Source organism: Amblyomma americanum, chromosome 3 (genome assembly GCF_052857255.1).
Source record: "Amblyomma americanum isolate KBUSLIRL-KWMA chromosome 3, ASM5285725v1, whole genome shotgun sequence".
Lineage (NCBI taxonomy): Eukaryota > Metazoa > Arthropoda > Arachnida > Ixodida > Ixodidae > Amblyomma > Amblyomma americanum.
This window is the reverse complement of record NC_135499.1, coordinates 52,782,086-52,809,362: the sequence shown is the minus strand read 5'-3', so window position 1 is coordinate 52,809,362 and position 27,277 is coordinate 52,782,086. Positions and strand designations below refer to the sequence as shown.

Here is a 27,277-nt window from a genome sequence, read left to right as displayed (position 1 = left end):
TAAGAGACTTGTCCCTAGTTTGGATGTATGGCGAACTACCGTGTTTACGCGCATAATTTGTGCACTTTTTATTAGGGATTTAGGGCTCCAAGAAGAGGGTGTGCAAATTACGCGGGGATTTCGCGAGCGCGACTTAAAAAACTCCACAAAGGTCATAATGCGCAATATAGGTATAGTGTATGTTGCTGCGTATACGTCAGCACCCGGACCTGCACCCCACGCTGGCAGCCCCCTAAAAAAAAGTTCACTCTAAATGAAAGGCCGTGCACCCCCCCCCCCCTCCTTGCGGGATGGCATGAAGGTGCATACACGGAGCTGAATAAGACACTAAAACAGCGTCATCGCTTCCGGCCCAGCCAATTGTTCGGTAGTTCCGGATTCTGTAACTTTGCTTTCGCAGCTTCGTCCGGAAAAGCAACCGCGAATCAAGAAATCAATTATCACACCACACAATTCTTTAACAGTACCGCTCGAGCGTCGACCAAACTGCTTGTCGGCGCCTTATCACGGCGCGGAGCTGAGAAGCCGGCAAGAATAGCCACGTGTGCACAATTTTGCCGACACAACGATTGTCGTCTATGGACAAACTTGTGCGCATGCAGTTATTCTCGCTGGCTTTGCTGCTCCGCGCCGTGATAAGGCGCTGACAAGCACTTTGAAACTTGCCGTATTATAGTTGTGATATCCATCCCATCTCAAGACACGACCGAACAACCGAACACAAGCCGTCAGAGCCACCAAGAGAAGCATAGTCGGCAGTCGAGTCACGTGCATCAGCCAAACAAACATCGGTGTTGGCTCTTCTATCAGCTGCCGATCCTCCCCGGAAGCGCTGCTGGCTGTTCCGAGTGGCGATGCTGCTGGTGCCGCCGCGATTGTAACAGGGGCCCCTGACACCACCATGAACGTCCAGTGCACAAAAGATTCAAAAAGCCTTCCGAACAAACACGCGGAATAGCCGAATGCTACTGGGTAGAGCCATAGGGTAGAGCCCGTGTGCATGGTGGTGGTCTAGCGCAGTGCGGTGCGTAAAATATGTGAGTAAAAAAATTTTGTAAACCCGGGTGATAAGTTAAGGGTGCGCAAATTATGCGAGGGCGCAAATTATGCGTATAAATACGGTACCTTTCTGGTGCAGATATAGCCAACATGAATGCCGTATAAACACGTATAAGGGCTGCACCCTGTTTTCCCAGAAGAAATAGTAAAAAAAAAGTATGTGTAAGGGCTGCATGCAAACTTTCAATGACCCATGCAGGAATAGCTTTGAAATGCACGTGCACAGGAGCTTCCAGGTGCCACCCACGGATGGCGCCCGAAGCCGCAGGTCATCATCAACACCGTCAATTTTTTCCTACTCCTCGAGCTCCTGCTATCTATATTCGCATTAGTATCACCAGCTCCAGCCTTTTGTGGCTGTCAAAGACATGGGAGTTGTGATAGCATGATAGTTCACTGTAGTTGTGGCTTTTCGTGTGCTGCCACCGAGCGTTGCGATTTTAGCAAGATGGGCAAGCACCTTAACAGCTACAAGGCTGGGTGTCTGCTCTCGAACACGGCAAGCGAGCGGCGGACAGGAAATTTGACGTGGCCGAGAAGTGCGCCCGACGATGGCGCAGCCAAAAAGGATGCACCAAGGAACAGAAGCTCAAAAAAGCATGCTTTCCGAGGCAAGCCGCGGAAGTTTCCCAAACTGGAAGAAGAGCTGCTTTGCTATGTGATGGAAGTGCGGAACAACAGCTGTGTGTTGACAACGGACGTGCTGAGCGGCTTCTTGAGGGATGAGCATGCACCAGAGTACAGCATCAGCTCAGAGTCGGAAGACTTTGCGAGTTTCGATTGAACGTAGAATAAATGTCGCTCATTCCCTGATTGGTCTGTTTTACCTACTTAGAATTTTTTTTCGCACATCACGTGTATGGGCTGCACCACGAAAAGTGGCCCTCGAATCTGGAAAATAAAGTGCGTTTATACGGTATATCAGTGTCATTACTAGCATATCAGTTGTTGATGATGCTCTGAGGATGCTATCTGGTAATTTGGCTACTTTGTAAACATATTTTGTTTACAAATAACTTGAATGCTCCTCTAATCATCCTATTATGTCCTACTAATTTATTTTCAGTTACCACATTTTATGTTATCACGTTTTCGATTTTGTCCAAGTCTTGTGAAAATACCTTAGTAGGAAAAGTATAATGTGGCCACAATTATAATGAGTCCACGTGAGAACGAAAGCATTTCATGAACACGGCATTGTCTTCTGTGCCCTCAGTGTTATTTAAAAGACAATGGTTAAAAAGCGTGCGTGACACAATCAAGTGATGTGAAACTTTCCCTCATGCAGTACCGCCGCGTTTTCGATTGTTGCAGTCGCCGCTTCATGCTTTGCGCTGCTCAGTGCTGTGACTGTACGCCTTTTTCCCTCTACTCCTCACAACTCTTTTACTGCCTTCCCTCTCGCACCTTCTTTCCACTTTCATAGCTTTTCTTTCTGTTTGTCCACGCACAGCGCACGCTTTGCCTCACTTCAGAAAGGTGGCTTCCCTTCGCCGCTCCCTAGTCAAGAGGCTGAGCCATCTCAAAGAGCACCATTTTAATGCCTTTAATACCCGTCTGCCTTGCTATTACACCATTTCGGTGTGCGCCTCTGAGATGTCTTAAACCGCACGTGTGCCGTGATGCAATCATTCTGCGGGAAGCACTTTGCCATGGCCAAATGCTCTTTACTATAACTGCTTCTTTATTAACGATGTCTGTACTATAAACAAAAAAAATTGGAGGACCCTTAAGCTTCGCCTTTAAGAGTGGAACGCGAAAGCGTGTTGCAGCACTTCCAGGAAGTTCACGGAACGCCATCGCCCGTTCGATGCGACGTCTTGCCTGTTAGACAAATCGCTCTGCTACGCACGGTGAAACGGACGCACGGAGCGGCAAACCACGTAGAAGCGCTGCCAGGCGCCTTGCCGAAACGCGCAGGACCCAGGTTGCTGTCGTAGTTCGTCGGCACATCGTTCTCGACAAACCCGATGCCATGAACGCCAGCACAGCTTCCGCGCCGAATGAACGGGTAGCAAGCCGCAAGCTTCATGGTGAATGTGCTTTGAATGTGCACTGCGTTGTTCGCCGCTGACCGCCCGCATGGCCCCACTGCGCCCGAACGAGAAGAGTGGAAGGCACTGCCGTCACGCGCTATCTGTTGTGGCAGTGGAGTACTTGCGAGGACGAGGAGAGATTTTTCGCTCACGGCCAACGCCGCCGATGACACTGGCTTTTCTGCAACACGGGGCCCTTAACGCTGTCGCGTTAAAATATAGTCTATGGAAGGCGAAATGGGAACAAAGTTTCACTCTATTACACACGTGTTCTTGCTACATGCGAGTTTACTATAAAAGGGCTGTTCTGTAATAAAAAAAAATACCTTTCATTGTCCAAAGGTAGAAGCTTAGGCAAGCTGGTTGTTCATGGTAACAGCAGTCACAGCACAAAAAGGACAGCACGAGCACAAGAACCGGATGTTCACTTCTCTGCCTTGGGCAAAATGAATATGACAGACGTTGGAGTTTGCAGCATTAGCTGGCAATATGACCCCAAGTGGTACATTCTCCAGAGTGGAACACCCGCACGTCCACACGGCCAACGACAGCCCCAAACCCCGCATATAGCATTTTCTATGCCCAGCAGGTGAACACACGGGTCTCTGGCTGCAACTGCTTTTGATAGTAACTAAAACTTCGAGCGCCCACATGCCGCGACTTTGCATAACGTGCAGCGACATTACCGTGACAGCTGCAGTCCCGACACGGGCTTGTAGATGTTGTGCCGGTGGTAAACACACACAGGGCTGCCCTCTCCCTCCTCCTCTTTCACAAACAGGTCGGGCACCAGCGGGTGGGTCCACCTCTGCAGCACATCCTGGCTGTGGCGCACGCAGAGGAAACAATGCACACTTTCATCACCATTGCACAGACACATTCTAACAGACTACATAAACACCAATACAGAGGGTTAATGCAGTCTGTTGAGCATTTTGGAGCAGGCTTTGTAGCAGGTGAAAATTCAACTTGGAGCAGCTTCCCCACACAGAAATAAGGTAAAAATATAAACTTTAATGTACAATGCTCTATGGCAAAGTTGCAGAGAATATTGAGAAATGCCCATTTCAGTTGTTTTCTTCAATGTGACTTTGGTGTTGGTTTCATTTTTAGGCCTAAAAAGAAAGTTCGCAAGATTTAGAAAATGTCAAGTAAGTAGCGCATTTGCCCATGTAATGAACACGCTCGTATAATGAGCTCAACCCCCATTTTTGTCCTTTGTCATTCCTGAATTTTTCCCCGTCCGCAGTGCAAACCTTGGCAGCGTGTCTGTAATGTCACGGTGTGCTTGTTTTTTGATTAAAACTTCTGTGGGAGGGGTGCTGTGCTTGGAACTTGGCAAGGCACCAAGACGCTGTTCGTCCTCAACAGGACTGGTGGCGACAGTGGTTTGCTCGGCACACTGCTGTGCACCCAGCTGTGCCACTGCATGCTTTGAAATTCTGCCAGCGCTTGAGCATTGGAGAGAAGCATAGCAGTTTGAACCAGAACACTACACAACATCCTCTACACTGAATGCTATGGAGGAAGCCGAACCTTCAGGCCCCCAAGCGATTTGGCGAGCTCAAGATGGGGAGCGAAAATGCCTGAGCAATGCAGGTAACACTTAAACATTCATGTTTTTTTAACTTTGCACACCTGACTTTCAGGGCTGGTGCTCAGCATGTTCGTTTTATCTCGCCGTGGTTGGCCGGCGCCTTCGACTATCACAAAATTGTCAGATCAAGATGTGATGCACCAAACGCTTTTTGAAGCGAACGATGCTAAACACAAGACGCGAACGCAGCTGACCATGTGCTTTTGTTAATATGGACGGATAGACGAGTCGGACGAGCCGGTGGGCGGGCACATATGATGTGAAATTTCAACTCACAAAAAAGACTGCTGAAACTTTTTTCTCTGCATCATGAACCCTCGAAAAAAAAAGTGGGCTCACTACGTAAGTAAATACAATATGTGCTCTAGCATCACGATGTCTGCACCGTCAAACGCACTCAGATTGAAGGAACTTAGTTACTGAAAGCCGTTAACTATAGAGGCCACTAGGAACAGCGATCGCTCCAGGATGAGTGTGGACACTCTGCTTTGTTATAATTATGATGTCGAGCAGGAGCACAACCATGGCATCCCTGTTTCATGGCATAACACAACTTTGTTACAATCCGACACAGCTGCGCCTCTTGCGGTGAAGCGTTTTGTCACCATGTGTGGTCTTTGCCTCAAGGAGCATCATCATTTTCCTCCGCTCATGGTATCGGAGTTCCAGTGTGCATGTCACGCTTTCCTTGCTTCCTCTTCTGAACCAAGTGTCTTGGTTCAGAATAGGAAGCAAGGTGACAAAACGCTTCATCGCGAGAGGTGCAGCTGTGTGATTTCAAAATCACAAGAGACTTGGTTCAGACGATTTCCCTGCACTTAACTATAATTCAAGCTCATGCAGCTGAAGACATCCACCAATGACACAAGCTCGATATCACGTGTGCAGAAAGAGTTCACCGTACGGCAATCCATGGAGAATGCCACCCCATCATTGGAAGTGTCTAAAATTAGAACTCCTATTTACGACAACCAAATTTCCAACCTGAAAGTGCGAATTTACGTGGTTCTACTGTGCAAACAAACCAAAAGCTCGAATATTCACGCCGTGCGCAATTGAGGTCCGTGAAATCAAGTATTCAGCTGTAACACCTCTGAAACCTTATTTCCGGTTTATAATGACCATATGGGAAGCGTGCTTGTGCCGCACAAATGCCCGTTAAATCTCACAGGCCTAAAATTCAGTACTATTGCAGCTATCGGTTGTTGAAACAGCATTTTGGCGCAGCAATGGCACAGTTTCATTAAAAACGATCAAATTGTATCAGCATGTAAACAGGTTGGAGCAACTGGGACAGCATTCCTATCACTGTGAATGCCAGGGATTCTAAACTGTTCCTACAGAACTGCAATGTTCACAGCACGACACAGGATACTTCATGGTCAGAAGCAGCTTTTTTAGACTCCAGTGTGAACTGGATTGTAAACCCCAGAACACATCTAAATGACAAAAAAGAAATGGCTACAGAGGTGCCAACAAAAGCAGGCAAGAAATAATAGCATGCAGTATTCTGGCATTGCAAGTTCTACAGCTCTGCTCCAAAAGATTCACTAGTTTGTCTAAATACGAGTTTCTTAGCAGCAAAACCAGCTCTCCATGTTAAATGCATCTGAAACCCTAACAGGGGGCTGAATTTATTCAAGTGCACTGAAGAAATAAAACATTTGCGAGTCCTGCTTACAGCCTTTCTATGAGCATGTTTCTATAACCAACCGAAGGCCAACCAAAATTGAGTATAAGCTAGTCAGTGCTGATAACAATCTGTCAGCCTTTGTAGAATGGCTTCCTGGACGGTGAAGCCAATATCTCGACTTCACTCTTTACAAAATGTTCCTACACACTATTGCGTACAAAGCACATAACACAGAATGTGCCAATTGTGCTCTTGGTCACACAATCCTTTCTTTTGCGATTTCGATCTCAAATGATTGATGACAAAACACCATATTCTGGAAAGGTTTTCACGCTATGTGCAGTCACTGATAGTGCTGAACAGAAACCTTGGCTTTAATAAAATCCACAAATTTTTGAAGTTTCCTACTGCAAGTTGCAGCAAGCAAGGCCAGCCAATGCGTGCTGATGGCACAGCGGCTCACCTCACAGCGTCATACATGACCAGGTTGCACGCCGAAGCTGCGTAGTGGCTGTCGCTGATGTGCATGTACATTGAGTTGCCCATAATCTGGAGCAGCATGGGGTGGGGAAGGGAATGAGAGAGTAAGGATATAAGCCACAGCATAAAAGCCCAAATTAGTAAGTGGGTGGAGGAAGTGTTTCTTGAGAAAGAGTAGCATGTGAGCCACTCAACTCTTCCTGCAGCTGCTATGTGATTACCGTATAAAGGACTGCACTTTATTTTCCAGATTCGAGGGCCAATTTTCGGGGTGCAGCCCATATACGTAAGGTGCGAACAAATTTTTTTTTTTTTTCAAAGTAAACACACATCAATTAGAGAATGAGAGGTACTTATTCTACATTCCATTATTCCTCGCAGAGTCTTCCGACTCCGAGCTGGTGCTGTGCTCTGGTGCATGCTCATACCACCAGAAGTAGTGCAAGCACGTCTGTTTTCAATGCGTCGCCATTGTTCGGCACTTCCATTGCATAGCAGAGCAACTCTTCTTCCAGTTCAGAAAACTTGCACGGCTTGCCTGGAAAGTGCGATTTCTGCAGCTTGTGATCCTCATTGCATCCTTTTGGTTGCACTATCGTCGGATGCACTTAGTGTCCACGCTGAATTCCCTGCCCGCGGCACGCTTGCAGTGTTCGAGAGCAAACTCCCAGCTGTGTAGCTATTAAGGTGCTTGCCCATCGTGCTAAAATTGCAACACTCGGCGGCAGCACACGACAGCCACAACTACAGTCAACTATCATGCTACTACAACTCTGGCAACCACAAAATGCTGAAGTGGCTGGAGCTGGTGATATAGATGCTCATGTGGATAGCGGGAGCTCGCGGCGGAGGAAAAAGTTGACGATGGTGGTGATGATGATGACAACCCATGGCCTAGAGCACCATTTGTGGGCGGCACCTGGAAGCTCCTGTGCATGCGCATTTCGAAGGATGCGGCCCTTACACGGATCATTTTTTAAAATATTTCCTTTAAGAAAACAGGGTGCAGTCCTTACAGGCATTTATACAGTATTCTTAACTAAAAAAATTTGTAGCTATCTCCTAACCTTGAACTGGCTTCCTGTTACAGGGTGGTACATACTGGAAAGATAATTGTTGCATAATGCACACGAGTGCGCACACTGAAAACACTATTATCACTACCAGCTGAAAGTCAGAGGCCACTTCCGGCACCTCTGAACTCTTCTCAAGATAATGTGGAGGCAAGACAAACATGCATGCTAAGCAGACAGATGCACAGTGCCAGGACCAGTAATCCCAATGCAATAGTATGTATTTACACGATTGTAAGTCGACTTGAACGTAAGTCGACCCCTGACATCGCATTACAGAAAAAAAAAAGGGGGGGGGGAGGGGGGGGGGGGGGTGCGTGGGCTCATTTTGCAACAAAACTGTATTAGTCACTGGACTACTCGTTCACACCTGTGCCATCATCCTCATTAGTGCTGCCGTTGTCACCGCTGCTGTGGTCCCACAGCTCATCGTTTTAATGTCATCGTCCAGTGAAATCTCGCACTTCGCTAACAAACATAGTACATCGTTGTCCCGCGAAATCGCGCACTTCGTAGACAACCGCACCATGACATCGCATGAAAGAGGTCAAAATTTGGACTTGCTGCAGCCACTACATTTGCATCACCCGTCCTGAAACATTGAACTTACAGCCCGGCGCGCAGTTCGTTTCTTCAGCGCAAAAGAATGACAGCCATCTTGATAGTAGCCATGAACGAGCGTCGAATGCTTATTGGACCTGGAGCACTAATGACGAAGCACAACAGTTAAAATTCGTAATACATGACCGGCAGACAAGTCAGATGTGCCAAACAGAGCCAAAGAGAAACTGCATGAGCATGAGGCTCTTCCATCAGCTACCGACACTTCCCGTGTGCGTTGCCATTCCGAGTGGCAGTGCTGCAACGATTGGAACAGCGGCCCTTCCATCAACTATCGACACACCCTTGAGCGCCAAGTACGCAGGTAAATGTAAACAAAAAAATTGAAAATTCTTCCAAACAAGCACGCAGAATAGCCGAATGCTACTGGGTACAGCTGCACAGGAAATATAAAATTGCAAAAACGCCGTAGCATCCCTGATGTCTCATTTGTCTCAGCTTTATCGATGGTGCCATTCTTTGGTTTGGTTGTAAATCGACTCTCCCAACTTTGGATTTTCAAATAAAAAAAGGTCTACTTACAATCGTGTAAATATAGTAGGTATTCCACCTTGAAAAAAAGGGCATCACTTCAAAGGTATGCAAAACAAATCAATTGGAACAGAGAATTTAAGTCAAGGGAAACTGCACACGTTAAGTACTGCACCCAAATCTCTGGTCCTTCAATGCATTTCAGCGAAAGTTCCTAAGGATGGCACAGCCTGTAAGGGATCTTTCTGGTGTTTTCTTCAACATGCCCAAGCTACCTTACCACTCTCAGTGCAGACTAGTCGAGGCATTTCATGCACAGCTATAAGAAACACTGTTAGGGCCCTGCCACTGACCTCTTCGTGTTCTAGGATGCCGCGCACAAAGTCTAGACGCGTCTGGTAGTCAAAGTTGTCAGCAAAGATGGGTGGCACGTGTGGTGAGCAGACAGCAATGCGGCAGTCCTGGAGGTCATGGTGCAGGGAGACACGTGACTGACCTTGGAAGATGCTCTGCACAAAAAGCGTAAAATGGAAGAAAGAAAGGTGAAGCAGAGGGCTGGAGCTTCACCTCTTCAAACAGTACAAGAAAAGAGTGCTAGTGTATACCTCTTTCTAGGGGTGACCTTTGCAGTTTTCACTGTTTAGAGATTTAGTGGACTTTACCATATATATTCGTGTAAGGGTAGCCCCCGTGTAAGGGCCGCACCCCTAACTTCAAAGTTGAAATTTTGAAATATATATATATATATATATATATATATATATATATATATATATATACATATTTTCGTAGCGAAATGCTAAAATTCGTGCACCAGCAAAAGTTAAGTTTCACAAGTCGCTACTAGATGGCGCTAGCTGCTTTCAACCTCCCTGTCATCATCAGTGCTTTGAGGTCACGTGGGGACACGATCTTGTTTTTGCAACCATATCGATCTGCGAGCCATTTTTTCTTTGTGTGGTGCTGCAGTCTGGGGCAGTGTGTTGGTGTGGTTATGGCTGCTGTGTGCAGTGTTGTTCAGAGGATCGCGGTCTATTTTACCACTAGGTGACGATGGGGAGAGATTTGATTTCATACATTGTGGCCTTCAAGCTTAAAGTTGTTACTTACACCAAAGAATACAGCAAGCGGGCGGCTGGATGCAAGTTCGACGTCAACGAGAAATGAGTTCATCGGTGGTGCAACCACAAAGAACAGCTCACTAGTATGAACCACAACCGGAAAGAATTCCGCAGGAAGCAGTGCAAGTTTCCAGACCTTGAAAAGGAACTTGTGGAGTACGTCACGACGACAAGAAAAAAACGGCTATGCAGTGTTGACGGAGATGATCCGCATGAAAGCTGTTGCCATCGCTCATCACACGGGCATTCCACTTGCGAATATTAAAGCAAGTAGGGGATGGCTTCAACGCTTTATGAACCGGAATGCGCTCTCCATTCGATGCTGAATGACATTGTGCCAAAAGCTGCCCAATGAGTACGAGGACCAACAGCTGAAGTTCCACTGTTTCGTTAACAGCCTTCGAAGGGAGCACGGCTATGACCTGTCTCAGATGGGGAACACGGATCAGACGTCCGTCTGGTTCGATAGACCAGAAAATAGCACAGTTGATTTTAAAAGTGCAAAAAGCACCTCTGTGCATACAACAATGGGAACGGTGCACGGTGATGCTGCCCGTCACCGCCGATGGCAGAAAGCTGCCACCATATGTGGTTTCGCTGCCAAAAGAAAAGTTTCCAGATGGCATTATCGTTCGTGTCCAAAAAAAAAAGTTGGATGCATGATGAACCTGCTTTGGACTGGGTAAAAACGATGTGGGCGAACTGACCGGGCAGCCTGTTGCAACGGAGGGCTTTGCTCGTCCTTAACAGTTTTTGAGGCCATCTCACAGACCGTGTCAAGGTCCGGCTCGCCGAAACTCGAACGAATTTAGCTGTCATTCCTGGACGAATGACAAGCATCCTGCAGCTGCTGGATGTTTCAATCAATTGGCCATTTAAAGCTGAGTTCCGGTGTTGTTACTTCTAGTGCATGGCAGCTGACGTTCACGAGAAGACTCCTGCTGGACGGTTGAAAAGAGATTCGTTGCAGCAAGTTTGTTAGTGGATTTTAAGTGCATGGCGTTCGGTGCCGTGCGACACCATTGTGAAAAGCTTCGAGGTGACTGGAATATCGAACGAGATGGACGGCACCAAAGACAACCACCACTGGGAAGGCGCCCATGAGATGAGCTCTTCAAGTAGCTGCCAGAGCAAAAGCGATGAGGAATTTCCTTGAATTAAAGATGTGCGGTCATTTAGCAGTGTTTACTTTATTATTTAGAACACTCACAGCAACAGTGTGACATTTCTGCTGATAGATATAGGCCTGACTCGTGTAAGAGCCGCACCCAGTCAAAATTTAGGAAAAAAGTGTGGCCCTTACATGAGCATAAATGGTAATTGGTGTTTACTTCAGAATGCAATCTTAGTTTTCTTTCAGTAAATACTATTTCGCAGGGAAGAATAAGTCGAACCCAGATATACTGAACTCAAAGGTGATAGCGAAGTAGTTAGATATATAAAAAATAACAAAAGGTAATCTTATCTTCATCCTAAAAGCAAGAATACATTTCGCCCATGTTAGTGATGCACTTCTTGACTTGACATGCCATCTGCCAGTGCTCTGCTGGTAGTGAACTGGTGGCCAGGTGGTTGATAAGCTTAACCTGCTTCACATCAAAGCTGCAGCGGACGGATCTTTAGAACCAGCGGCTATCTTTTACAAAATGTCTACTCCTGTTACCAGTCCACCATAAATAGAATAATCGCTCATTAAAATTAACATGCAGTTGGTCTCTGTAATGCCTTTGGCAGCAAAGCAAACGAAGCCTGCGAGGCGAGGGCCACTGCAAGGCTTCGGTTCCTTTGGATGGCGACAACCATGTAGCACGGCAAATGAGTAAAATTCGGGTACAAGCATCAAATTAATAATCAAGGGCTAATCCAACTGCTTTCACAGAAGTGTCGTATCAGATGTCTGATCCTCCCATACCTTTAGAGTGAAGAGCTCTACTCCTCCCATGCTGAGCCTGAAGGTCATCTGCCTCTTAGATTTGACCCCTAAAGGGAGGCGCGCTGCATGTGCAAAATTGCACGTGGCAAGTGCCTCGATCTTCATCTTCATCTCCACCTTCGTCACCACAGTTTCACGCTTGCCAGTCACGTCAACCGCTGCGCTTGCTGCTGCTCGGTTGCTCCTCCTCCACAGTTGTGGCATGTGGTGTGTCACGTGATTCGCTATTGCGCTTGGCAGTCACATCCGCCGCTGCACCGGCCGCCGCTCTCCAGAGCGCTCGCTCTTGCACTTGTGGCACGCGATGCATCACGTGATTTGCTCTGGCTGAACAAATCTGCTCTCACTGAAGTCTTGAAACAATAAAGTTGAAACAAAGCTAAACTGTGTCTAACCATGATCAACAAAGCTTTCGCTCTGTATATTCTGGCTCAGCTGAGTTGAGCAACAGCCACTTTATTTTTTTTGTTTCTTTTTCTGTTTCCTGAAGTTGGGGGCCAACTGGCATGCAGCATCAACCAATATGCGAGTGAATACAGGGTAGTGTGCCTTTGTCACTGTAACAAAATTCGGCACGTATTCGAAAAAAAAGTCGCAGCGCGGAAGCAATCGCGCCCGCACGCATTGCAGAGAAAACGAACAGCAGAGAAGGTACACCGGAGAGCACGTATTATTGTGTGTGCTGCTGCCCTTTCTGCTGCCAGTGCGGCGCCAAAGGGAACATAGCCGTGCCAGCCGTTGATTATTCCTGAAGGTTGGAGTACATTCGACCCATTGTCGATGGAGAGGGCGCAGCCTTGACCGCATTAAGTGATACCCTCTCCCCTTTTCTCTCCTGTCAACGATGGTGTACCGCGAGAAGGACCTGGAAAGTTTTCGAATCCGGTTTTGCGCTTGACCAATGGAGTCGCGCGCCTGGTGCGAGAAGGAGAAGGAAACTGTACAGTTGATACTGTGTGTATGTGCGCGCCTGCCTTGGCACGAAGAATGAACAGACGCAGAGTGCACCTGTAAATGAAGGGTGTTGACCGATGCCTGTGAGCCTGAGCCACCGTTATTGCCTCAGAGAAGCGCACCCGCTCGCCTCCCGGGACAACACCACTAGCCCAGCCATGGACCAGTGGGGCAGCGTGCACCAACCTGCGGCATAGCTCCGTCGTGTTCCTCAGGTCATCGGGCCTGTCGCAGTGCCTGGTGAACAAATTGTGTTTTCTTTGTTTGTCTCTCTCTTGTGTTAAAGCACTCTAGGTGCAAAGCTTTTGTTGTATTGCAATCTCTCTCAAGTGTTACTTTGCATGAGTTGCATTGTTTTGTAAATCACTTTGTATGTGCTCGTATGAGTGAATGCGAAATCCTTTGTATCGTCTCTTCGCTGTATAAGCTTTGTTTTGTTAATGAACCTTTGGCTCCGACCCATTCTCTGGCTTGCGACTGGCGAAAGATGTGCACCAAACGACCACCCTCCTTGTCACTTGGTGGCTGGTCTCAGGCTGAGCTTGCCACGCTGAGTCGAGGGCATCTCCTTTGTGACCGAGACCGCAACCCCCCCCCCTCCTGCTCAGGGTGTCTGGGAGTGCACGCTAAAGTGCACGAAAAGGTGACAGTAACCACATAATATTACACCATTACACGAATAGTACTTGGTTAAAATGAATGAAGTGACTTTTCACTTCTACTCTCAGTAAAAAAGCACTTGCATTAAATCTAAGTACATACGGCATTTCTTCATGTTCATTTTGGACTTAAAAAAAAAAGAAAAGTAGTCACTATTTAATTTTACATTACATGCAATCCTTCTCTCCAAAATCTGTTTTCAATCAACCTTATTTCCAGGTCTTGTTTGCAGCTCAATACTAAATGAATATTCCTATTTTCTTCTTAACCAGCCTGCTATTCCCATACCCCGAGCCAACATCTTTCCATCCTCCTGTGGACACTGACCAGAGGGAAGTCACACTTGCTGGTGGTGCTGCTCTTGATGTGATGCAGCAGCTTTCCCGTCTCTGGATTGACGGCCACCACGCTGTCATCCTCGCGACAGCGGCGGCGGTGCCACGGGGGTAGCCGCCGGTACACCAGTGTCATCAGGGCACCCTTGTCCTTCGCCACAGTCTTTCTGTAGGGACGACAACAGGGCACATTTTATTGTTTAAGAAAAGACTTACTTTTAAATGTGCTCTAACTTAGGTACTCATAAAAAAAGATGCCAAAATTTGTAATGGATTTTAGTCAGTGCATGTGGTCATCTTACAGCTGGATACATTGGGCTCTTTGTTTTCAGGTAAAACCCAATTATACCAGATTTTTGCACCCAAAAAAATAAAAAAAAAATTGGTTTAAACCCGATCTTTACCCGAAAAGAAGCCTCCTAGGAAACTTCCGTGTCTGTAAGTACAAAGCTGAAGACACTGCAAGAAAATTAGTGGACACCTTGTGCAGACATCCAGAGGAGTGTTTTCAGTCAAGTGATTAGTTTAAGCTTCTTTTAAGTAGGGGTGTGCGAATCTCCAAAATTTCGAATACGAACCGAATATGTTTGATATTTGGTTCAAAGTCGTATTCGAGAAATTGATATTCAAGAATTCCTGAATATTTGAATATTTTTAAATATATGCCAGAGATCCCATACCGCGTCGACTTCCATAAATTCCACCAGGGCAAAACCGCAATATCTGGGTAAATTATTAAGCGATCGAGTTTGAAGTGCCAGGAAAATACACGTGTCCTCTATGCCTTCATACACTCTGAGCGCGACTTCCGCCATCTTATTTTGGTCAGTAATGATATGCAAAAAAGCCCACTTGCGGAACTCTGCATGAGGCTAGTAGTGAGTCGGGTGTCACAATAGGGCAAGCGATCGTGTAAAAATCCCGCTTACTGCATAGTGCATTACGACCTGCACACCTCTATAAGTGGGCATAACGGCAAGTGTGACAATGATCACAGGGCCCCTGTCGCCAGGCTAAAAAATAGCCTGGCCGCGTAGGTCCGGTCTCTGAGCTTCACCACTAGCTCGCAGCGATGGCAGCTGTTGGCCCACGCATTCGCCCATCGTCCAAACGACGCTCCGTGCCGGTTTCGGACAGCGTTCAACACGAGCTTTTTGGTGTTAGTGCAATGGAACTTCCTCAAAGGCATCACCTTACTTTTGGCATTCTTCTTCTTCAGTGGGGGGGGGGCAATATATAAATTGACATTCAGGTAATTCGGGAATTTCTTCTAGTCCCTTGAACTCTGGATTAATAAGGTTTTACTAGCCGTCATGTTATTTACAGTTGCTAGTCATGTGTCATTTTATGGATTTCAGTTTACATAGCCACATACAGGTTGGATACTGTTATGATGTCTAATCAAGTAGCATACATTTCTGTGCACACCATGTTTTTATATGGTGAGAAGTCAGTCTGGTTTTGTTTAGTTCAGTTGCAAAGAACATGCACCGTTTTGGAAAATAGAAGTGCCCCAGCATTTGTCTGTATATCATTTTCTGAAATATTTTTTTCTAGAGAACAGATATTTGATATGATATTCAAAGCCATTTTTTCTTCAAATTCGTATTCAATCGCATTCAAAAATTTCAACATTCGCACACCCCTGCAAGTTTTAAGGCTTTTTATTCATGACAGTGCTTAATTTTAGGCCCAATTTGAACAGTACATTTCGGAAATGACAAGCAAAAGTGAGGGTACTGACCAGATGCCTTTATTGGTATCACTGCATCAAGTGCTGCCCACTCTGACAGCGTCCTGATCCAAAACTCTTCTGCATTAAAAATGGTCACGCTGATGTCGAATTAATGTTATCGCAGTGTACAAACGACAGCAGATAGGTGTTTCATGGATGCAGAAGTGCTGCACAGTAAATGCTAATGAGCATGGCAAAATAACTACAATAAATGAGAAAAAAAAAATATCCGTCTTTAAACAGGATTTCCAGTACAACCTGCTATCTTCATATGGTGTACAAAGCAATGTGCAAAAAATACAGCATATATGACACACATGAAAACGAGCACTTACAGCAAATTGTCTTTTGCTACAAAATATGGCCCGATACAACCTGAATTATAGAACTTTTTTGGCTAAAGCATCCAATTTGAACCTTAATTCCAGCTCATGAAATATCACCGCATTTTGACCTCCCAAAAACGAAGGGCCCTAAGTATAGAGCACACTCTGAGGGGTTGACGGCCTTAACATCAGTGCTGCATGTCCCAAGCATTAATTCCCATGTTCATTCACTGGCCACTGAGACTGTTATCCAGGAGGTAAACTGATAAGCTGGGCACTCTCAAGGGCTGAAGGCGCTCAAGGGCACTCTCATCAGGTGGAGAGAAAAACAGTTATATTTGTCACTTCTTTGCCCCCTTATGTCTAAAGTGTTTTCTTTCTGATTTTACACCTGTAAAAGCATTCTGTTTACAGTCGAACCCCGCTACAACGAACATCGCTTCAACGAAATTTTCGCTTTAATGAAATATTTCCAATTCCCCGTCAGCTCGCCAATGAAAGTAATGGAACAAATTTCTCACCACAACGAACCATTTTTGGGAGGTGTTTCCGCTTCAACAAAATTTTTGCTATGCGAAGCTTAGTTTAAAAATCTATCTTAGATAAAACAAGCATATCGCCGCCCATCTGTGTACTTCTGTAGGTCCACGCTGCTTTGTTTTACTAAACTTTCGCTGGAACCAATTGACCCACTCATTGAAAACGCACATGAAGACTGCCATTGCTTGGTGATGATGACAATCGGGCTGGCTGCCTTGCGACAAGGCGCGGGTGCAAGCTCTCATTTTCTTCCAAGCCAGAGCCGCAACCAATCCGTCGCCACAGGATGCAGCAGCCTGGCGACAGCAGCGGAGCGTTTGCCCTAGTTTTTTTCGCTCGTGCTTGTGCGCTGCAATCGACACGAGCATGGCAACTTTGTCTAGGAAGCGGAAGTTCCTTTCTTCCGAAGAGATGAGTGATGAAGCCATAATTGACCATTTGCGGAAAAGCGAGCACCACCTGTCGTGCAAACAGAGAAGCTCCGCCGGTACCTTTGGTTGGAAAGGGGCTGTCGAGCAAGCATGTGCAAGGCAGCGTTCAGCAGCTCACGTGCGCTTGTTTTGTTGTCTTAGTGTTGTTTATTGGCCGGAAACGTGTGCCAGCTAACGAAAGAGTATGATGGAAGAGGAGAACACCCCATTTCCGTTTTTAGAAACAGGGTGTAGCGAATTATTTTCGCGTTGTAGCCTGAAAAACGACCATGTGTGGCAATACCTGCACTCTGCTACCTCAACGGAGCGCCGAATGACCAAGTGAAAATGTGCGTGAATGTGTGCCTATGCGCGGGCGAGTGTGACAGTATAATGGGATGCACTTTCCTAATCCACACTGACGTTTACGTTTGCGCTTCCTTGATAGGGCCGGAGTATGTGCTAACTTAACACAACACCTTTTGCCTCAGGGCACACTTAGCTGATTATTAAAGGACCCGTTGTACTATCTCAATCCCGGCTCGTGCTGATACGGCAGAGCGTTGCTTTGCGTGCTAACGGGCCGCGGGAGCGTTAGAATGCGCGGATATACGCGAGGCTGCGCTCGGCCGTGCTCCCGCTGTTCAGGAAGCACATTGTAGCATTAATGGTGAATGTTCATACTAGTATATATCATTCGGTTTTCCTGCGTCGGTGGCAAAACTCTTCTAGAACGACCGAGCAGTGTATACTTGGCAGTAAGCGCGAAATAAAGCAGCAACATCCGCTTCGAAACGTGCTGGATGTGCGCATTACTGGCCCCATCAACGGGTTCGTCTTTTGCACCTTGTATGTCGTCGCGGCCTTTATTACGTATAAGTCTCGCTGTTGCAAAACACTTGGTTAGCTTAGATAAATCGCGTTGCAGTTACATGTCAGTTACGTGGAAGTTACAGCTCACATCAGTCGTCGCACTACAGCGCAGGAATGCACGGCTGGCTCATGTTTTCCAACCAAAAACCAAACCGCCCAGAGAGGGCGCTGCCTGCGCCTTCACCACGCATGCGCAGAAACTTCTCCGCAAATGGTCAATTGAGGGCGTTCGCCACAGCGATGCATGATCGGATGATGACAGCGATGCAGAGGATTTAGCACCACCATGTGCACTATAAGTGATGGAAGCATTTGACGTGCTCCGCACATTATTTGGTGCTCACGATGACGTCGCGGTGCAACTGCTCACCGAAAGTCACGCCCCGGGCCTTGTGGCAAAAGAAGAAGCAGCAGAAGCTGACCGACTTCTTTGGAAATAAATGATGTTTTAGGACCATGTTGGCTAACCTGACAGTATTTTTGGTTTGATTTTGCCACAGCAAAATTTCCGCTTTAACGAATTTTTTTGCGCACCATGTGAATTTCGTTGTAGCGGGGTTCAATTGTATACCAAAGTGCATTTGTGTCAGCTGGCGCGCATACACACAATCAAATTGAAAACAAGTAACAGCAGCAAGACAGGACGAAGAAGAAAGGCCAAGGAAAGCATCTGTCTTTGCGGTATGTTGACAATGTTATTTTTGCAAGTAAGCCATACCAGCTATATAAAGGCTGTTTTGCGTAAGCTGAGCACAGGTTGAGTTGGTATGCCGTAGATATGTGAAACAAAAGGCAAACTATTTGTCATTTGGTGCGACTCAGATAATGTTTTAAACTTATGCCAAATCAGCTATGTTTAATTATGCAGATTCTGTAATGCTCCTTTTACGCTCAAGTGTGCTTTGCTAAGTTGTTGACAGGAGTAGAGAAACAGTCAATTCAGTGTTTTTGTAGAAATGAACTTCCTGCCTGGTCTTTTATCTCTGGCACTTAAAGAAAGCCTGAGAAATATTATATGTATATAAAAAAAAGATTGCATTCTTATGCTGCTGTACTGTAGTGCTCTCAAATGCGTTTTGAACAGATGAAATGGGTGTGCTGAACATGTCGACATGATCAGCCATTTGTGCATTTGTGTGGATCACATCTCACAGTGTTGGCAGAAAAAGGGTGTTCCGCCAAGGTAAACGGTGTTGTCATCACAGCGTGTTGTAACCAAAGCTCCCACACTCACCTGTTGCCAAAACAAAATGTTGTTTTCAAAATAGGTCCGACACACGGGATATTTGGGCTGAGGAGTGGCCAAATAAGGAAATATTTTGGCAGAGTCCATGGAGACAGGGATATTTGTGTGAAGGAGGAGATATTTAGGCTTAGGGATGCAACAGGGTGGAGGAGGGGAAACATGCAGCCGTTTCTCCAGTAGTCTATCCCAGAACCTGCAGGCAGCAAATTTTTGTGCTCAATCATCATGCTCTCTTAGCGTTACCCGCAAACCTCAATATGCCAACAAACCCCCATGATAGCATAACAACAAGCCACTAAGCTAGGCTACTCTGTGAGCTACAGTTGAGCCTTAGAGCACGGCTCAGCTCTGGACAGGCACCTGTGCTCCTCAATGATGGGCCTCAGCGGCATGTTGGCTACTGTGGCCCCGTCCAGCAGCACAAAGTCCGAACGGATGAGGGCCTTGGCATCCAGGTCACGGATCATGTCGCCCACCGACAGGTAGTCCTCCGAGGAGAGCACAATCACGCTCATCTTGCTCTCGGCATCCGACCACTTGGACTCCCTGGTGGGAGAAGCAAGGTGGAACAGGGCAGGAATGAGCTAAACAGTTACTATCAAATGTAAGTGGGCTGCCATTTCACACACTGCAACAGTGGCCACCATTTTTTAAAGGGGCAACTTCTGCAACACTCCTTGCACTCTGAATATCTCCCGTGTAGGCACCATTGTCCTCACTGTTGATGGCTTCTGAGCAGTGCCGGAAACAACGCAGCAGTATGACACAGCAATTGCTGCAGTCATAATAGATTGCGAACATTTGTGAAAAAACTGCACAGTGGGTAGCTAACACATTACACACTAGCGCACACAACCAGACTACTTTTCAAGTACTAGAGACTGGCATGAAAGGCTGACTTCCCCAGCAGCCAACGTACGCACACAACAATTGCCTAACTCTTTCCTTATCATGTCCCCTCAAGTCATTCAATCGGAGCGATGGCGCAAGATTCCCTGTTCTAAGCTATCCGGGCCATTTTTGGATAAGTAACGTCATTCTGTACGATACAAAAGGACTGTAGTTCAGTTTCAGACTAAGCTTTTCCGTCAGTCAGATGAGGGAATATTTTTAAACTTCGTGTGATACCTGTCAACACGGAGCGAGCACGCAAACATGGCACACAAGGTGGCGTCCTCTTCTTGCACTGACCCTGCTCAGCAGTCATGGTGCTCTTGTGCTTTCACAGCATCGACTCTTGACTCTCTAGGTGCAAGTGACAGCTTCGTGCAAAAAGCTGACGTCCATTCGTATTATTTTAGTTTGGATAGAGCTGATTGCTCCTCCCAGCCCAGACTATCAACAGATACGCATCTATAACTTTTGTTTCCACCATTCCCGAGGAGATTCACTGCATTCGGGGCCTCTTTGAAGGTACCGGGCATGTTCTGAACGATTCTGTGCTGCCAGCAATATAGCAGACACAGATATCTGCGAGACGGCCCAGGGTCCACCTTGGCACTGCACTGCAGAGTAGCCCGAAATGCTGTGCACAAGCAACTGTTCTTTATTTCTGACCAGAAAATTTAGCATGAAGAGTTCTGTAACTTTTAATACTCATTTTTGGCATATAAATACACAAAATGTATGTTATATGTATTTTTAAGTGTTTGTGCAAGTCTCTCAAATTTTGGCAGACTTTTTTTTTTTTTTCCGTGTGCAACCTGTTATAATGTTTTATTTCTTTGTATCACAGAAAAGAGAATTTTACTCATTACACTACAATGTACTTCAATAAAGAAAAGTTTTGAAATTAACGGATGAAAAAAAAATGTTATATACACCAACCTGAAATTGCCCGTTTTACTGCAGTAAGGAAAGAGTTAACCCTTTAATGTCCAAGTTATTAAGAAATTAAATGTTACTTATCAATGGCGTTTAACGACCCAAAGCAACTCAAGCTATGAGGGAAGCTGTAGGGGAGGGCCCCAGATAATTTCAACCACCTGGAGTTCCTTAATGTGCATCGACATTACACAGCACAGAGGTCTAACATTTCACCTCAATTGAAATGCCACCGCAGAGGTCAGGATCAAACCCACATCTTTCAGATCAGCAGCTAATCAATATAACCAATGAGCCATCACGGCGACTGAAGGGATGAAATAAAAAATTCATTACCTCCACATTATGCTAGCTTATGTACCCATATTCAAAAGCTAACATCAAAATTTGTTAGCACTGCTAAACTTTCAGATATCGCCGTGTCGAGAATTACCTAATCATTAGCATTTGGCCCATTTCTCGCAGCTCTAGTTCGATTTCTGTGAAAGACCAAAAAGAAGGCCTCGAACCAATTGAAGCACTTGGAGAGAGTAAAACAATTTTTTATCCAGCAAATGCCCTCCTATTCTCACCGCAACACAAGTGAGAAAATGAGCGATGAGGAACTGTTGGACACATACTTGAAGTTACCCTTCTGAACTGCCTTTTTCATTACGCTACGTGGTTGCAGTGTTGCGAAATATCTTGAGTGGACAGTGCTGGCAACTCAGAACTTGTAATAATATCTAACTTTGTATGCAAGCTCCAAGTAGTGATGAGTACAGGGTGCGCAAACAGGAAGTCGCGAAGGATGCAGCCTGCATTTTTGTGTGCGTGGAAAGAGGAGCTCATTTTCTAAACTCAAGCTGTGCACCTGACAGGAAATTTAGCCCACTTAGCCACCACTGTTTCAAAGTTCTTTTGAATAAGAAAATATCCACATAACACCTCATGTGGATACTTCAACGTAACGCTATTCTTAAACTCGCCCAACTTAGCAACGAGGTAAGGCTGGATGAACATGGAATGAACCATCGTGCAGACAAAATGGTCCTGGAGCCGTTCTTCAAGCTAATATTCTGGAAAGGACAGGGAAAACATAGAAAACCAAAGCACGAGGGTTGTCCGTGTAAGGTTCCCAAGAAGCTGTAGTCATGAGAAACGCTATTACACAGGATCCGGCAACACTGGCATGCAGCTTGGTTCTCCCTCTCCCAGTCGCCACCCCGGCGAGCTGTCTGCAATGCTCAGTCTTGGCTTGGCAGCTGTTAGAAATGGCGCTTTCACTCGCTTCTCCCATCAGGTGCAAACCACGCTCTGTGATTCGTTTTTTCAATGAAAAAAACACTGCGCCGGTGGGCATTCATTCCCAACTGAGTGAAGGCTACAGAGAAAAGTGTATAAGCGTACAACATGTGCGCAAATGGTGGAGAGAATACTAAAACGGACGTACAGATGTCCATGACGGACAGCTTCCTGGATGCCCATTGGTTTCGGACGAAACAATTACGAAAATGGAAGAAACAATGCTGAAAGATCGAAGGGTGATGGTTTGGGAGCTCTGCGAGATGATCCCTGATGTCAGCAAGACCTGCTTTTTCCACAATTTGGACAGACCATTTAGGGCATGCTAAGGTTTGTGCAAGGTGGGTCCCGAGAATGCTTGCGGAAGACGACAAACTGAAATGTGTTGAAGGGGCACGCGAATTTCTTCAGGCCTATGAAACTGATAGCGAAGAATTCTTGGACTCTATTGTCACTGGGGACGAGACCTGTGCCCACAACACGAAACTAAGCCGGAAATGAAACAGCAGTCCCGTCAATGGAAACATCCAGAGTCACCGAAGCCGCAGCAGTTCAAACAAGCACTGTCTGCCAGCAAAGTGATGGCGAGCGTCTTTTGGGACAGGAAGGGGTTATCGTTGTGCGAATTCATGCCTGTCGGTACAACAATCAATGTGGACCGCTACTGTGAGACATTGGAGAACCCTTAACGTGCGATGCAAAACATGAGAGGCATGCTCACGAAGAGAATGTGTGTCCATCAGGACAACGCTAGTCTGCACGTTGCCCGTGTAACAAACGATCTCATGAACAAATCTAGATGGGATACTGTCACACACCTGCCCTACGGCCCAGACAAAGCCCCAAGTGACTACCATCTCTTCCCTGAATTGAAGCAACCCCTGGGTGGGACGCATTTCAGAACCGGAGAGGAGCTGAAAAAAGAGGTTTTAAGCTAACTTCACGGCACGACGAGAGAGTTCTACGATTCAGGTATAAAGAAGATGGTACACCGCATGCAAAAATGCTTTAATCACAACACTGATTAGGTAAAAAAATAGGGGAAAGTCTAAAGTCTCCAAAAATGTATTATTCAATGCCAATAAACATGTTCTTCATTGTGAAAAATCACTAGAACCTTGTTTTGCGGACAACCCTTGTAAAATTGCCAGGATTTAAAGAAAGGTCAACTTTACAAAGTTCACAACACCTCGAACAAACCTCAACGACTTCTTTAGCTGACTGGGTAAGCGAACGATAGACTGTGCAACATTTCTGACTTTTACAAAGCTGATGGTATATGCAAACGCCAAGTAGTAATATGAACTGTAATGCAGCTAACAAGTACCTTTCAGAATACCTCTGGCGCTACGGCATTGAAACTGAATGTGAAGTTATGCAGTGAAATGAAAGACAATGACACATAAAAGAAAAGAGATACAAAAGCATTCATTCGCTTCCTGCGTCCTTGCTTTTTGCACTACAGAATTTCTCAACTGCACCGCATCAACAAGAGTAAACTGCCATCTTCTTTTAGAGTACTGAAGTTCGTCACTGCTCACTAGTTTAGCCAGGGTAACTTCTCAAAAGAAAGTGAAACTGTGCTTAATGGTGCACTAACAGAAATGTTATTTCAACCAAATGACACATGCATTCTTGGCTATTTAAGCGTATACACTTGATTAAGGACCACGCTCATGTATGGGCTGCTCCACCCTACTTGGGAGGCAGAAATATAGAAAAAAATATCCACAAAGCGCAACTACTTTTTACGTGGCAATTAGGTTCCTCGTGCAGCACACACCGCAGGGAGTTGCCAGATGATGACAGTTGCCTCCTACTATCATTATCATCATCTTCAGCATGCACTGCCAAGAAGCCGTGTGTGACTTAAAGCAGAATTCAGACACTTGTACTATGAGGGCGCTGGAATTGCTGTTAACCGAACGAGGCCAGTAGGACGGCTAAAATCTGCAACTATTCAGTTCCCCTGCTCGCGTATTTTGAATTGCGATGTGCAGTATGCTGGTTGAGGTACCTAACATCTTTTATGTTTCAGGAATTTTGAATGCAATGGATAGAACTGAAGATAACTTCATTTACGAGGCTGATGAGGTGCCAGGCTCAAGCGTCGATGAGAGCAATAGCTATAACGAACCTATACGCTGTCTAAAACTAGACACCAGGAAGAGCATGAGACTATTCTACAATAAAGTAGTGCTATGCTACAATAAAGCCCAACTCCATCAAAATCATAAAAAATGTGCGGTCCTTAATCAAGTGTATAAGGTATACAGTGTGCACTTTTTCAGACAATAAATCAGTTGTTAGCACTCACGTGTGACTGCCGCCATGCGACCGTATTTATTTGCACCACACTTTAGGAAGGAGTGAACAAACGCACCCAGAAAGAGCATCTGAATTTTTTCATCATTGCCAGCATTCAATGCGGAATTTTCTCTTAGTATTCACATACAAACTGACAACCTGTATCGACAACAGTATTTGACAGCAAAATCTTATCACCAAGTGTGATTTTTATCAGGCACTGTGCTTGCATGAGCCTTGAGTCAGGAATGAACAAGTTTCCCAGAGTTTGGAAAAAACTGGAGCACCTACTTGATGTAGTCTCTGATTTTGTCCGCATGTGAGCCACAGAAAACGAAGGTCTCTTGTACACCCTCATTACACAGGTACTGCAGCGCGTAGTCAATGAGTGGACGGTTGACCAGAGGCATAAGGACCTGGTAAGAAGATCAAAAATAAGCAGAGGTAAAATGGTGCAAAACATGAGAAACTGAAGAAAGACGAGCAGTAAATGACACAGAGTTTCAGACCAAGCCTTATTCATGCAGCAATGCTTTACAGTTGCTGGGCGCAATTATGCAGGCCATAGACAGACCTAGTATCTTCTGGCGATGTCTATTAACGCACCGCCACTGCAATGGGCCACTGGTGACTCAGTGAAATCAGTTGACCCCAGTTCACAACGAACCTGTGCTGGAGTAAGCTATTTAAGAACTAAATTTCAGTATCTGCACCAAATTCGAAAAAGCAAAAAGTTCTTTAAATTCTCTCATGTTAAGTTTAGTGTGCTCTCTGTGGTTCATGTGAATGATCACGGTGGGTGTGCGGGGTTTAACGTCGCCAAGTTGTACATAGGCCATGAGAGAGGCCGTAGAGTGGGAGGGGGGCTTGGGATTGATTTCGACATGGGGTTCCTTAACGTGCACTGACATCGCACAGTACACAGGCGCTTTACCATTTTGCTTGCATCGAAATGAGACAGCTGCGGAGAGGATTCCATCCTGCGAGCTCGAGCGCGGCAGCTGAACTCTAATGACGGTGCTGACGCTAGTTACGCTCAGTTCCCCGTTGCGACATACGAAAAATCTCGATCAAAACATGAGCCGCGAATGGTTGATGGAACACCGCGATCCAAGGCGCCAGTGCCGGCTATGCTCGAGGCACGCCTCAGCGTGTCGGGGACAAGTGCGAAATTGGACAAGTGCACAAAAGACAGCTCTTGATGCTGAATTCGGCTCTCCAGAACTTCAAAATAGCGAAACCTAACGTGTTCAGCACGCTCAGCCTAAAGCATATGGCCCTGCCGCTTTCAAGCAAGCGCAGGGCGACTCGGCAACGAACTTCTCACAATTCGTGTCAGCATAAACAAGATAGAAAAAAAAGGCTGGAAACGTGTGAGAACCGGGCAGCTCGGGCGTGGTCACTGCCGCAAATTAAAGAATACGGTTGAAAACGCTGTCTCTCAAGGCCAGGTCCAGGCAGAGAACGAATAACACGCAACTTGGAGGAGAACTCCAAACGGATACGCAGAGTGTAAAAAGGTTACACTTTACCCATGGATGGTCCTTTGTGATAGGTGAGAACCTGTCATTGAAATTGTCGGCAGTTACTACTGCCTGAAGTATTTCTTCCTGCTTCAAATCACTCTTGCCAAGTTTCTTGCCCGTGGCGGCCACCATTTTAGTAATTGGTGTCAATGACAATCGAGCACACGATGGTGACCTAAGGTAGACGGAACCAGGAGTTCTGTTCCTGTTTCGGGTGCGGTTTTTGGAATAGCAGTAAGCTGCCCAGCATTTTTGTTATGTTTTGATGAAGTGAAAACATTCATGCAGGGTCAGAGAGCAAAAAAAAAACTAGAAGAATTCCTCTACGTGCATTTTATTTTTCAATTCTTCTTACCAGCCCCAACGTCGCATTTGTTTGTGCGTACCAGCTGAGAGCACACTTTTCACAGCTGTAATCTGGATGCTTTATTACCTTGTAGAATTTCGTACCATTGGGAGTGCTTCAACGACCAATATCACTCCCTGATCGCCCATTCTGTGCACGTATAGTGTTGTTGTGCGTTTTTATCGTGAACACGTTAAAAAATTTCCCCGCCTCAACCGCTGGCTCATTTGCCGTGAAACTGCACACAGAGCATGCGTATTGTGGTAACTTTTGTATCGTAGCAAGTTTCACAACGGTGCTTACTTACTTGAGCCGTGCATGATGCGAAAACGTAATCGTCTACGTAGAGATCGGCAACCAAAACCCGCAGACGACGCTTTTTCCCTGAAGGGCGGCAGTGGCGCCATCTGTTTTGGGCAGTGGAAACCGTCCCGACAAGGCCGCCGAGGCGAGCATTGCAAACAATATTTTTTAAAAGGTAAAGCCTCGTTAATCATTTGTTCTGATATTTTTTCGCTTAATTAGTCGAAAATGTTGTAAGCGCTTTAGTAGAAGCAGACGAAACGACAGGAACGGCATATTCAAACGGCCCGCGCTCGTTGCAACGCTCTCCTCCATGGCCTTGTCGTGACGCTTTGCTCTACCGCAAACAGATGGCGCCACTGCCGCCCTTCAGCGAAAAAGCGTCGTCTGCGGGTTTTGGTTGCCGATCTCTACGTAGACGATTATGTTTTCGCATCGTGCACGGCTCAACTAAGCAAGTACCGTTGTCAAACTTCCTACGATACAAAAGTTACCATAATACGCAAGCTCTGTGTGCAGGTTCATCGCAAATGAGCCAGCGGTTGAGGCGGGGAAACTTTTGAAAGTCTTCACGATAAAAACGC

General features: G+C 46.0%; 1 protein-coding gene across 1 annotated transcript in view; it reads right to left on the bottom strand.

Moving 5' to 3' along the window:
* The window catches only part of eIF2Bepsilon (eukaryotic translation initiation factor 2B subunit epsilon), a 57,524-nt gene extending 31,318 nt beyond the window's left edge, over positions 1-26,206 (bottom strand). The window contains exons 1-7 of the mRNA XM_077657380.1: positions 26,051-26,206; positions 24,810-24,934; positions 19,464-19,649; positions 13,966-14,140; positions 9,324-9,479; positions 6,789-6,874; positions 3,782-3,919 (exon numbers count right to left, since the gene is read on the bottom strand). Of these exons, the coding sequence (XP_077513506.1) occupies positions 3,782-3,919; positions 6,789-6,874; positions 9,324-9,479; positions 13,966-14,140; positions 19,464-19,649; positions 24,810-24,934; positions 26,051-26,176 (992 nt within the window). The 5' untranslated portion in view covers positions 26,177-26,206. The remainder of the gene's footprint in view (positions 1-3,781; positions 3,920-6,788; positions 6,875-9,323; positions 9,480-13,965; positions 14,141-19,463; positions 19,650-24,809; positions 24,935-26,050) is intronic.
* Between the last annotated feature and the right edge of the window lie 1,071 nt (positions 26,207-27,277).